Source organism: Alternaria conjuncta (assembly GCF_024043145.1).
Source record: "Alternaria conjuncta strain BMP 0040 chromosome Unknown scaffold_32, whole genome shotgun sequence".
NCBI lineage: Eukaryota > Fungi > Ascomycota > Dothideomycetes > Pleosporales > Pleosporaceae > Alternaria > Alternaria conjuncta.
In genome coordinates this window covers 125384-138702 of record NW_026250121.1, presented here as the reverse complement: position 1 = coordinate 138702, position 13319 = coordinate 125384, and the positions used below count along the sequence as shown (strand labels likewise).

Below are 13319 nucleotides of genomic sequence, written 5' to 3'. Positions count from 1 at the left end.
AAGTTTTTGTCCTAATGTAGTCTGCAGACCTGTCTACCTAGTCTTTTCTTCTTATGTGGTGGTAAGAGCGAAACAGCGAACAATGCGGGGTAACTCGCTTCCAACCCCCAAACTTGCGCGTCGTTCGAAAGAACAGCTCATAGAGGCTTCGAGTTAGTCATGTTCGTACTTTCACTACTGTGCGACATTGGATCTGCAGTGTGCCACACGTCTGTTGACACATGTCGGGATCGGCCAAGCCCCACGCGCCATTGGGGCGCAGTAATGAACAACTTAGAATGCTACAATTATACGTGACAGTCGCGGGCACTACTAGTCATGTCACTTACTAGCCTGAGGTCTAATCTGCACTACGTCTGATCTACATTGCTTCAACCTCTTGCCTGGTCCTCGCTCTCCCCATCTTGTGGTGCGTCCTCCGTCTCAAACAGCACGGCACGGTTTCCTGGCGGTTCTTGCGCCTTCTCTGGCTCCAGATAATCGTGCGCTCGTTCCGCACGCTCATCCTTTTCGTCATCACCCGTCTTGCCACCTTCTTCATCGACATCTGCCTCATCTTCGTCTCGTGATAGCCGTCTCTTCCTTGTTAGCGGCAAGGTCGCTGCTCCACGCGCTTCTTGTACGCTCGAGGCAGCCTCGTCAACCGTAGCGTCGTGGGTCGCTATGCTACTCGCGCGGTCGTTGTCACGTCTTACCATAACTGAGGAGCGTCGGCTGCGAGCTTTCAAGGGTGCTGTCTCTCCGACATCCACGTCGGGCAGTAGCCTTTGGTGGTTGGCACTGTCGTAGGTGTGGGGTTCGGTGGCTCGAGATTCGCGTCTTCGTCTCTTCCGTTGCCTTCCATCCAGATGCTGACTTCCCCTTTGGGCCTTCGTCGCACCATTCTGACCCTCCTCGCCGGTAGTCCCGTCGGGGTTTGAAGGTGCAATACGTAATTGCTTTCGACTGTTGGTAACAGAGTCATCATCATCTTCTTCTTCACGTAGGTCACGGAAGTGATCAAGAGCGACTTTGACGTCTGATTCTGCAAACGCTTTGCCTCCTCTTGCCTTCCACGCCTCTTCTATCTGCGCCCATGCTGCATCCTTTCGACCTTTTGTGATGCGAGCTAACTGGTAAAGTACCTTCAACAGATCCTTTTGGTCGCTGGAGCTGTGCAGCGCCCGATTGGTCGGCTTTCCAAATTTGTCTAGCTGCCGCATCTTCGTGGGAACAAGGGCTTTGATATCAGTGACGTTCCAGTAGTATTGGATCCACAGATCTAACTTCAACTTCAAAGTCTCCGGCTCATCTTCATCTTCTGGAAGTATTCGTTCTGGACGCTCTTGGGGATGTGTAACATCGTTCTGGACTGAGGCGGCTTCCTCCTCTACCGTCACAGCCACCGGTTCTAATCCAACGCTGTCCCGGACATGATCCAGATCGGATAGCTGCAGCTGCGGTTCAGAAGTAGCCGACTCTTCTGTGGTTGCCTTCCTCATCAGGTAGCCGGTGTTGAGGAGATTCACAAATCGGTCCCGTCCCTCCTCACCCGGCATCCTACGGGCTAGATAGGTTATGGCTCGTAAGATGGGTAGAGGCCAGGTGCCAATGAGTCCAGGGTATCGCATGTCCGCTGGGATGACGTCTGTGGGGTTTGCGACTTTCCATTGAGATTTGATGGTTCTGACCATGCTAAAGCGCTCGTCATGAAAGGAGGAATTAAAGACTAGTGGCATGGTGTTATCGGTATTCCGTAGTCTCTGCGGTGCTCGACAGACAATCTGGAGAGTGCAGATATATATGGCCGAGCTTTTCCGTTGCGTCGTTTGCTCTGCCGGTCGTGAACACGCTGGAAGAAAGTAGTCGTTCATAGATCTCACAGATACTTCTAGCCTCGTCAGGCAATTGCTGCTACCCTTGCAGACTAAAGTCCCAAAGCAACGCACTATCAACATTCAAAGGAGTCTCCATATTCAACACATCGCCCTCGTCAATCTTAGTACCCGGCTGACAACTCCCCATCAAATCCGCATCCGTCCACGACGGAAAAGCACCAATCGATCCAAACGGCTGCTGATACACAGGCACACCCGCATCCGTCCCAGGGCTCGAGCTCGTACCAAACTGAGACGACACAGTCGCAGAATCACTTCCCATCTCCTCCGCCATCATCCGTGCACTCGTATCGCGTATCGCCTCATCCAGCATATCCGACAGATAGCGCGCAGCGAGAAACGCCATGTCTGATTTGCGACCCAGATACCAGAGACCCTCGATGCAATCGCGACATCTCCGTATTGCTTGCTCGCGTTCCTCTTCGATCGTTTCCGACGCCACGACCTGCACCAAGACGTAGCCTGCTCTGCATAACGAGCGCACGAAAGCCACAGTCCACGGCTCCGTCAACAGCGCAGCTTGGCTGAGCGCAAAGTGGAACTCATCTGTGCCTTCCTTCTCTTTTACGCTGTGTATACTAGCTAGACTCAGGTCGGCGACTGCCAGTGCGTTCTGGCGGCGCAGGGTATCCACGAGGTTTGATGACTGTCGGAGGGTGCGCTCGTTCGGGGAAGACAGTTTCGTCTTGTCGATTGTGAGGAGTAAGTCGGAAAGTAGGAAGGTTGCCAGATGCCAGTGGCCTGCTATCAGTGTGTACCAGGATTGTACGCGTGTGGGGAGGGTGGCGTGGTGTTTTACGCAGTCGGAGAAGAAGGGCGCGTACGTGCGATGCCAATGGTTGTATACGTGGAATGCGCCGTTTATACCTGACTGCGCATGAGACTGTCAGCTAGAGGCCACGAAAAAGGGAATGACACATCTCTGTACTTACCTCAATCCTAGCTGGCGAAACCTTCCGCGATACCAACGCTTGGAGATGTGCGACGCGACGGTATAGAAGCACCTTCACTGGTGCGGCGGAGCTGAGTGTTGCGGCGGCGACCTTGTAGCTACATGGCCATCGCGCTGCTCCAGGGTCCACTTCCAGTGTGCCATTGCGCGTGAAGAGATCACCCCACACCGCATTGCCTTCCTGGGCCTGAGTCGCCGTAGGCTCAGTGGAAAGGATGGAAGGATTTGTCCGCATTCCGAATTGGTCCGTGTAAGTGGTAGGAGGGTTGGACCACGTAAACTGCTCGGTATACGCGTCGTTGGTTGGAGGAGGTAGTTCGCTATCTTCATCGTCGACCACTACTGGTCGTTGGGAAATCGCTGCGGATAGGGTATCAAACATAACGCCAAACCAGTATAACAGATTGAAAGTATCTCGGTCTTCTTGCTGCAGAGGGTCTCGCCCCAGGTCTTGTTCCACGCGTTCCAGTCTCCGTCGTTGGGCGAGTAGCTGTCGCAAAGCTATCTCCAAGAATATAGGGGCGTCATCGTCCTGTACCAAGGCTTGGAAATGTTCGTAATGCGTTCTCAACTTAGGATCCGTACGTGTATGCAGCTGGGTGGTGTCTAAGGGCCGTTGGGTCAGCGAGAAGATGATCAAGGCAAAGATGACACGGAAAGAACCGATGTCAGCAGCCTGATGCAGCAGCTTAGCTGTTTGATGCCAGAGTGTCTCTTGCATGGATCGCTCAAACTCATTCGACTGAGGGAACCTGTCCGCCGTAAACTGGTGGTCAGTCGCACGACCTCCTGCCCCTCTTTCGCCTGCTTGAGCCCACTGTGACGCGAAAGACATGATGACCATGTTGAGTGCTTTGGAGATTGTACGTTCTTCGTCGGTCGTTGGTTTCCGTATGCGAAGGGATGCGTAGGCTCGATCAAGTTGAAGTACACGATTGTACATTCTGTTTGACCAGGTACCACTCCATTCCCGTGTCGCCTTACTCGCCGAGAGGAGAGAAGGCTTGTAACGTGTCATCGTATACGGGCAGTTGTGCTCTGTCAGCCAACATGAGAGAGAATTTTCCATGCTGTCGTTGTAGATGCGTAACAGCCCGTTGGTCACAAAGCCCCGAGACGTTCTCTCCCCCAACAGTATGTCCATGAATGGGGATGAGGCATCGTCTCTCTGGTTTCGACGATGAGGACGCAGAGCGAAAGAGCTTCTCCGCGAGTATCGCGGCTGGAGCAATCCTTGCTCATTGTTCCTCCCCAACTGCACTGAGTCTAAATCCAGTGAATGTATCGATTCATCGGATATGTTATCAACGTCGTCACTCGGCGGGTCGTTGAAGTAGTCCTCGCGCGTCTCGTCTTCGTCTTGGGATGATGACCACTGTGTGCCTCGATCTTGCAGTTCGTATTGAGCTTCGTTGGCGATGGATCCAGGTGGTATTTGATACTGATAGCTGACAGAGCTACTTGCTGCATGTTGTTCGAGCTGATCGCTATCACTCTTCTCCTCTGAGCGCCTCCTCTTTCTCTCTCGCTCTGGGTGAGTCACCGATGCTGTCTTCAACCAGTTGAAGGTGCAGACTTGGTTCTTTCGAAGGCAGTTGGAGCATGTCTGGTTCGCAAAGTCGACGCGTTTGTCTGCATCGCAGGCTCGTTTTCCGCGCTTGCATGAGTCGCAGCTGCGCATCTGTTGGCGGCGAGGGGGCTCGGGAGGTGCCGCAGGCTGTGGGACCGCGGATGATGTATTCGCTGGCGTCGCCGAATTGTCGGAACCTTTTGAATGAGGTTTACCTGTCACCTCACTCATAGTGCTGCTGTCAAACGTCTTCAACATCGTTGCGGTCCAAGTTTGTAAACAAAGGAGAAGATGAACCCTGGGGTGAAGATGGATAAATTGGCGATAGCCGTTCATAACACCTCAGTGTATACATGGTACCCGGTATGCGAATATTGCTAAGCGCGGACGCGTACAGGCCCTTGCCGCGACCCCGCTTTTTCGCATTCATCTTATCCCATGCGGAGGATCAGCTACGAGGATGAGAAGCCTCAAAACTCTTCTAGACGTCATAGTGAAGATCTCGTCCGTCTGAGTGGTGAAAAGCGTATTTGAGTTCCGTCACTTCCCGGCATGCATCAAACCATGGAATGTGACAGTCGTGCTCGAGAGCGCCTCGCGTGGGAAAGCTGAGGCAGGAGTGTCAGTGAATCGGTCCGCGCTGGCAGGTTGGGTTCTGGAAAAACGTCAACTAAATTGATAGAGTCTGCGCGATCCCCTTTCTGGGCTAGTGTCCTTACGGCGTCTACTAACCGATCTCCGATTCCCACCACATCCCGACTTGCTTCATCTCACGTCAGTCCCTGCCGCAAAAGAATATAAGATCAGCTTCCACGTCGGTGTCCCCGAGTCTTGGTTACTTGGTACCTCGGCGACTTGCATTGGCCCAAGAGACGCGATGGTTCAACGTCTACGAAAGGTAGGAACTGCGCTCAACGACGCTTGCAACGCCCTTCTCCCAGCCGCACCGCCACCAAAGCACCGGGACGGAAGTCTAAAATGCAGTACATGCCGATCCGCTTGACATGTACGCACGCATCACTCGAGACGTTTGTCATGCTCCATCCCTGCTGCCATTCACCAGCAAGGTACAGGACGAATCTCGGGAAAAGCGCTTGTCAGATCTGGCTCCACAGCAAGGATACCCTACCAAGTGACTCCGGAGAACAGGCGAATTTCATTCTGGAACGTTACTTCCACGGTGCAAGACACGAGGACCTGTTTGACACGCGTGGGGGTCGGGACATGGCCAGGATCTCTCGACGCATGTGAGACGATGATCATTGACAGATTGGTGGGGGATGGCATTGCATAGCCGTATTGTAGCCGTATCAACGGGAACACTCTCGGACCTTTACAAAGTATCGCGCTCTTCCGCTGGCATAGAAGCGCGTTGTATGGGGCTCGTCACGAGGTAGACTGCAGCCCATCGGGTGATCGTACCGCGAACAGGCAGGTCAAGAAATCACACCTATGGACGATGCTCCGTATTGTTGCAACCGAGACTTGGGCACTTGATACTGTTTCATCTTGAGAACCTTCCATACTCTCGGCTGTTGGCATGCGTTCCGTTGGATGATGTGTTAGTGTGCGGCTCCACGGCCATGGCTTTTTATCCGATGACTATGACAACCCGTTGGCTAATTGCGGTGCGGCCCTGGTGATATCACTCCGACTCCGCGTGATCGCTATGGTCGCTACATTCCTTGCTCTTTGTACAAGAACAATGTAGGCAAAATTCCCTGTCTGCTACTCCTTGCATGGGCCATCATCTCTCATTGACAGTAGGGCGCACTGGATATTGCTGTCGCGGCTTATTACCATCAGAGGAGGAGTCGGCTGAGGACTTTAAGCAGGCTGGTACAATTGTCGTAAGCATCGGAAACCAGGTATCATCGTATCACGTCCAGTGTAACAATAGTAAGGTGGGTAACGGGTAGTATTGCAAGTAGTAGTAACTATTAGGCACAGGAGAGTGTATTATAACCTATACTAATCGCCACCGAGGTAGCGTTCTCTTAGGATAGACTACATACTTCTAAGCTTCGCATACCCGGCTCGGATAACAAGCATGCTTCAAACCTACCTACCTAGATCTCTTTCTTATTCCTTCTATTATTTAATAGGCGAATTCACTTACCGTGTATCTCGTGTGTGTTACGGCGGCCTACCTAGACTTCTCTAACCTACATGCATGCTTTGATCTAGATCTATATTTTTAAATTATCTAGTCTGTTATTATGTTGCTTGCAGCTACATACACTTACAACTAAGAAAAGTCGCGCGTATAATACACTGCTTGCAGCTGCTGTACGTCTTGTACAAATTGCGAGTAGTTCTGGTTACAAAGAACTTTAGAAAACAAAGCTTTATTTCGATACTCTTAACCTGTAAAGAGGCTTTTACGCTTCTCTCTTAATGTACTAAATATCTATACAGAGAAAGCCGAGTGTACATAGTCGCTAGTTGTCTTCTAAGAACGGAAACAATGTGTAAGTAAAAGTTGTCCGTCTGCTGCATCTTGAATGCTAAACACAGCCTCTTTTTCTCAAAATTTACTACATTAGATGCGCTACTTAGATGTCAACTCTAATTCCTAAGTAGGAACGTGTCTTTAAGGTCGAGATACCTGCATGCAGCGCGCACGGGGTGTTTATAAAATACACTTGCATTAAGATTACTATACAAAGTTGCCCGACTGCGTTTTTTGCTCTGCTCTGCGTTAACAGTCTACTATAAAAAGGTCGAGATACAAGCTAACCTTCAGCACACACTATCTCCAAACTATCGATCCGCATCAACTCTAGCGTCGACCCGTCTTCGTTGTCTAATTTAGTTCGATCAGTAGCTACAATCTGCAATCTACGGAGTAAGTCTAAGTAGGCGGAGCGAGATCAACTATGCCAACCCGTGTCAAACCAAAGAGACAGGAAACATACCTTCATTACGTATATACGTATTACCTCTCTGTCTTTCGCGCTCGGGCCTGAAGGGTCTTTTCGCGAGGGAACTTTGGTTGTGTACACTGGGGAAGAGATATTTGGTAACGGTGGTGCGACATCGTATCACTTAACCCGTATCAAATTTCAAGCTCCAGTTACCCATCAACACTCCCCCGCTCAAAGGCCACCGTCTCATCCCGTCACGCATCACCCACACAGACAATACCCAGAAAAACAGAACCAATCACTACGCATATACACAATATAAGCTTCAAACAAATTCTCTAGATTCATTCCATTTCTAGTCTCCTCAATTCTGGCCATGACGCCACATCGTTAGATCTGCCTACCCTACTACCTAGCAACCATAGCTTATTGCGAAAAAAATACTCCAACACCAAAAAGCACCTCACCAAGTACCACACTGGCCCAGGAAAGTTCAAGAACAATTAACAAGAAACGAAGGGTATATGCCGCGAACGCAAGCCAACTAAGAAATAGTACTAAAATCAACACCCGTGAAACTCCAAAAAGCAGACCATCTTTGAAATCTGGCTTTTATGCTGCGCTTATATTTTGACGAGAAAAGATGAATTTGAGCGTATCGTGATGCCATAAATGGGTGATTGATATGTGGTCGAAGAGTCGCTGGCCCGTTTCCATAGCAGAAAGCCACATGGGGGTCTGTAGCTGGCCACCACAAATTCTCCGTATGCGACATTCGCCTGACGAAGAGGGATTGTTGTCTCCCCCGAAGCGACAGCACTCGACACGGCAACCTCTGCGCATCGGCTGGTAGCTCGATGTCGCAGAAGGGGGGGTTAAGGTTCGGTGGCTGCCGGGGCCTCACACGTACTCAGGCCAGTAGTTGTATGGCATGAGGGTAGGACCAGTCCATTTCTCGCCGTAAGGGTTCGTGCGCTTGCCGGCAATGAATCCGTCGTGGGCGTGTTCGAGGACCGAGATCCATGATGAGGGTTCGGGATGCTTCATCCACTGAGATGCATTGTTAGCGTATGTTCTTTGCTTTTCCGTCTTTATGTGGGGAAGAAGCCGTTGCCAAGATACCTGCTGCAGGGACATCGGACTATAGATGCGCAGAAGCGGGGTTGCGGTGGCAACAAAACAACATGTGGAAATTTCTGTTGAGACTTACCTGGTTGTGAATGTGATATGTCCAGGCACCCCGGAAGAAGTTCTCCAGCGTGCGGTTGTTGGGAGGGAATTTGTCTTCCGACAAGACGTAGTCAGTAATCACACCAGCTTTTCTCAGCTCAGCCTCCTCGTCAAGCGTGGCTTGGAACGAATCGGGGTGCTCTTTGTCGCCGTGATTGGGAGTTGGTAGGGCAGCGGACGCGGGTACGTTCTCTTCCCCGCGTTTGGCCAAGGAGTCGCTGGCGGGCATTCTGAGCTCTTTGCGTTGCGCGTCTTTGAGGTCGATGCGGTTGAGCTGTGGGCCGTCGTAGCTCTCCCATTCGTCTTTGACGCCACCAATCTTGCCCTTGAAGACTGCGCTGTAGTCCCGGATACATGGCACTGTGCAGCGTCCTTCGCGGTCCCAGTTGAACTCTGTCCAGATAGGATCAAAGGCAGCGGTCTCGAACATCTTGAACTCCTGGTCGCGTCCGTCTTTCCAGGCCATGCGACCAAGCACGCGGGGGTGGAAGTTGACGCCCATTCTGATACCGCCGTAGAGCAAGTAGGATGAGAGGGAGGAGTTTGCCGAGAGTGACATGATGGCAGTGTTGTAATCACCGGGGTGAGGATGTGCCGCCCATCTTTCTGCCCAGGCATGCTCTTTCGGCAGTAGAAGGGGTCGCATGTCCCGGAGCATCAGAACATCCATGTCGAAGTAAGCACCGCCGTAGATGTGTAATACGATGAAGCGAACGGCATCGGATACGGCGACCGGAAGGAATGTCATCTGCTTCTGGGTCAGAACGAGCCACTGCTGGCCATCCTTGTCTTCGATAATGTTCTCAGCCACGTCCTTCTCTCCCTTGGCGTTCACGGCGCCAGGCTTGCTGTAGTAATCGAAACCGTTCTTGTCCTCCTTGTCGGTAGCCAGTGGGATGCGGTTAGGGAACTTCCAGGGCATGACAACAATGTCGCCTCGCTCGACCAGAGGCAGGAAACGGGCAAATAGAGCATCCTTATTCAGCATGTGTTCGACAGCATTTGGGTTGTGGTCGGTGTCAAGCCATAGCCAAAGACGAGAGCAAGCCAGGTTCTGGGTGTAGAGGTAACTCTTGATGAAGACCTCCACTCGCCAGGTCGCAGGACCAGTCCAGTAGGTGTGGTATGGGATAATAGGACCGGGGCAGGTACCGATGTTGGTTCCGTTGGCAGCAATCGCATCGTTTACAGGGGTGTAGCTCTCGAGCGTCTTGCCGTGTCCGTCTGCGTTGATGAAGTCGGCGTTGCGGGGGTCTTGGGCGCTGGCTCGGTCGGCGGGCTCTGGTAGGCTGTAGTAGCGGTCCTCGCCCTCTGCAAAGAACTTGAGGCAGTCAAAGGGCTTCCTCATCTTCTCAATGCCAGCATAGGTGCCGCGGCACTCCTCGATCAGCATGTCAATGTCGGCCTCGGTATCGACATGCGGGCGGGGACCCAGGTAGTCGTCCTTGTTCTTGACGGCGGTAATGGGGCGGTTGAAGACATTGGCGTGCGGGTTGATGGTGACAGTCTTGGTGGTGCCGGCGAACTTGACCTTGACGCCCGCCTTGGTTGTCTCGATCAGCTCCGTGGGTCCAGCCTTGTCCAGGAAGGCGGGAATGCCAATCTTGCCCTTCGCAGCAACAGAGGGGTCGTTTATAAAGGTGATGACGCCGTAGATAGCAGCATAGAGCAGTGCCGCCAGTACGAGGTTCTTGCACAGGGTGAAGACTGCGCGGACTTTGGATCCTTCCGCCATATCGATAAGCTAACGGGCGACGACCCGAAGCAGCTGTTCCCAGGTATTATTCGACAGTCGCCAGTTTCGCGTATGCGTGTAGATTCGATGTAGGCTCGGTGGAGGTGCGAGGATTGCGGTGCCCAGGTGAGCTAGCAGGCGCACGTGTTGAAAGGGCGGTCGAGGTCCTCGCGATAAGGCGTTGGGGTCGCAATGTTGGAAACACGATGTTGTCGCACAACGCAATCTTCGCAGAAGGATATATTAGGGAGGGTTATCGGGCGCAGCGTGCAGGTGCGTGCATTAGGTGATACGGAGTTTGGTCCTACGCGGGTCTGGGAGGCTGTGAAAGCGGGTCGTAGGCGCGAATGGGCGTGAGCGTAATAGGTTTCGAGAGGGCCTGCGGGGAATTCGGCACCACAGGCAGAATCGCACAGTGCACAACGGTCAAGGACAGACGGGAATGAAAGACAGGTCGGCACCAAGGAGCGGAGGCGGCGTAGAAATGAAATCAGGCTGCGGCTTGTGGACTGCACCAGACCACGACAGTTCGGGGTTCAAAGCAGCTAGCCTAATTTCCCTGCACGCCGCGCCCCATGCTGACCCGCCCACCACTCCCCCTGAGCACTACCGCACAACTGTTGATGTTTGACAGCTCTGCTAACGGCTTTTGTTATTGTCGCACCGGTTTTTATATCGCGCACGCAAATTCTGCATTCCGTCCTTTCACGTCTGTGCTGTGTTGATGCGCCTTCCTCGCGGCGGTGGCTCCTCCCCTAGGGCCGTCTTCCCGTCCCCATGCGGAAGCGACAGCCCCAAGCGAACTGAGGTCTCTCATCTTGCACGCCTTGCCCGCCTGGTGACTTGTGACTACACCTGTGCCCACCATCGCTTGCATGGTCCCCATTAATGCTGCGACACTCCTGTCTGAAGGCTTTCACTGCCCTATCACCGCCCCGATTCTCGCTCCTCGCCCCCAGACGACCTTACTCGGCCGTCACCGCCCTCCCACGATGTGAACGCATCGAGATCCCCTGTCGGTCAAACGGCTCCATTACGGTTGAGTAAGTCTTCTTCCGCCTCCTTCACATGACGTTGTCTGTCTTTCGATCCTGCCACTCGTCGTTGCAATTGCCCGGGGAATCCTCCGCTGCTGTGCGATGACCTCACAGCGCTGTGCTCCTCCGCAATCCAACACCATGCCCCGCCCTAAGCGAGCATACCTCAGATCGCAGCTTCTGGGCATCATCTTGGCTTCTTCTAGTACTAACCCTCTTTAGCGTATTCCATGCATCAGCATCTAAAGCTCCGGTCCTGCTTTACCTGCCTCCAGGACCAGTAGTGCCAGAGAGCTCCGATGAAGACGAACGCGTTATCACAACGCTAAAAGAGTCAAGTGCTGGGACTATCGTGCGTATTAACTACCGCGCGTCGTCGGCGCATCAGTATCCGACCCCATGTCACGATGTGCTGCTTGGCTACGATTGGGTCCGCGAGCATATCCTTATCGATGAATTCGAACGGCCTTATCTAGCTCGCATGGGTGTATGCGGAGAACTAGTAGGCGGCTCATTGGCAACGATGCTGGCTCTGACAGAGTGTCGTGTTGGGGAGAGTCGAATCGGCGCTGCAGCCATCAACAATCCGATTGTAGATTGGGTGTTCCCCGATGAGCTTCCAGTCGTCCAGCCGGAGGATCTCCCCGAGCCGCAATATGGCGACGAAACCCAACTTCCAGCTGATGAAGACATGGCTGGTTCATTGGCGATTCGCGAGGCTATAGAGAATCTGCAACCTGAAAAGAAGCGTGGCAGGAAACGATTGCCCAAAACACCGCCGCCGACATCTTGGCAAGCTTATGGAGAGAACGAAATCATACCCACGATGATATTGTCGGAAAGGCGTGACGTTCTGTTTAGGAAGCCGCAAGACTACTTCGATCGATTTGCATCTCCATTGCATTTCTTCCGTTCTCCTCACGCGCAGCTTACCCTGCCGCCACAAGACGACATCTTCGCATCACAGCAACCGGACGAACTCCTCGACATCGAAACTCAGATGGCTATGAACCACTATGCGACTTTCGAGGATGCCATCAAAGCCCCACCAGCAGTGCCAACGCTGAGCAGATGTCGTGCCTACGCCCGCAACTACCCTCCAGCCGGCACGAGACTGAGCCTGCCGATATGGAATGTCACAACTGGACTGCAGAGTCCGCTCAACGATACCACAAATGATCTAGCCAAGCACCTTCGACGCAGCATCGCCCGCCAAATCTTGAAAACGCATTCTGGGCGATCCCGCTGGCACGACGCAGCAGAGAAGAAGCAATACGAAGAAATCGCCCACGACCGCGTCGAACTGACCTCCTACGAAGGCGTCGGACTCTGGTCTCAACAAGACCCCGATCCAGCAACAAGACCACGAGTAGAAGAAATCGGAGCATGGATGAAACGACAATTAGAACCTGGTTCTTTCTAGACCATCAAAAAACGAACATAACAACATCTTCAATCTATCTCCCCCCTCACAACCAAAGTCCACACCGCTCAATCTCCCCCTTCGCCTTCTTCTCACAAACACCTCTTTCCCACGCAGCCACCTCCTTCACAACCAACTTCCCAGTCTTCTTACAAATATCTCTCTTATACGTAACTCCCATGCCACTATCCTGCACAGCACCCAGCACATAATGATCCAACTCCACATACCCCCAATGCGCCGCCTCCACCCTAACAACAGCCCAACTACTCCAGTGCAACAACGGCATACGCGGCCTCCCCTCTGTCCCTTCTCCTTCCCTAACGTAATCACCCAGCCCTGCTACCCGCTTCCCACGCGCCCTTTCCACCGTCTCGTCGGGTAGGAAAGGAAGGAGGACTTCACAACTCGATTCCGCGCCCACTGACAGCGGGAAAGAAGGGAGGGGATCGCTGGGATCGTGACGGTCCACATGCAAGACGGGCGGTTCGGTAATCGAAGTCCGTGTCTTTTTTGTCTTTGGGCTGTGCGTGCGGCATGAGATGCTGTAGTTCATTTGATTCTCCTCCAACAACCCCAGCAACGCACGCACTTCCACACGCTCGGGATGTGGAACCAAAAACTCAAA

General features: G+C 52.8%; 4 protein-coding genes across 4 annotated transcripts; 1 reads left to right on the top strand and 3 right to left on the bottom strand.

The window, feature by feature from the left end:
* Positions 1 to 371: 371 nt before the first annotated feature.
* Positions 372 to 1718, bottom strand: J4E85_011263 (uncharacterized protein; the record flags this gene model as incomplete). The annotated part of the gene is made up of 1 exon (XM_051475466.1): positions 372 to 1718. The coding sequence occupies one exon, from the start codon at positions 1716 to 1718 to the stop codon at positions 372 to 374; it is 1347 nt and encodes a 448-aa protein (XP_051320754.1).
* A 175-nt stretch (positions 1719 to 1893) lies between these two features.
* Positions 1894 to 4630, bottom strand: J4E85_011262 (uncharacterized protein; the record flags this gene model as incomplete). Its single annotated transcript, XM_051475465.1, has 2 exons — positions 1894 to 2748; positions 2810 to 4630. 2 exons carry the CDS (start codon positions 4628 to 4630, stop codon positions 1894 to 1896), a joined length of 2676 nt encoding a protein of 891 aa, XP_051320753.1.
* Positions 4631 to 8166: 3536 nt separating this feature from the next.
* J4E85_011261 (uncharacterized protein) lies at positions 8167 to 10231 on the bottom strand (the record flags this gene model as incomplete). The annotated part of the gene is made up of 2 exons (XM_051475464.1): positions 8167 to 8316; positions 8477 to 10231. 2 exons carry the CDS (start codon positions 10229 to 10231, stop codon positions 8167 to 8169), a joined length of 1905 nt encoding a protein of 634 aa, XP_051320752.1.
* Positions 10232 to 11409: 1178 nt separating this feature from the next.
* On the top strand, positions 11410 to 12691 carry J4E85_011260 (uncharacterized protein; the record flags this gene model as incomplete). Its single annotated transcript, XM_051475463.1, has 2 exons — positions 11410 to 11473; positions 11544 to 12691. The coding sequence occupies 2 exons, from the start codon at positions 11410 to 11412 to the stop codon at positions 12689 to 12691; spliced, it is 1212 nt and encodes a 403-aa protein (XP_051320751.1).
* Positions 12692 to 13319: the final 628 nt, after the last annotated feature.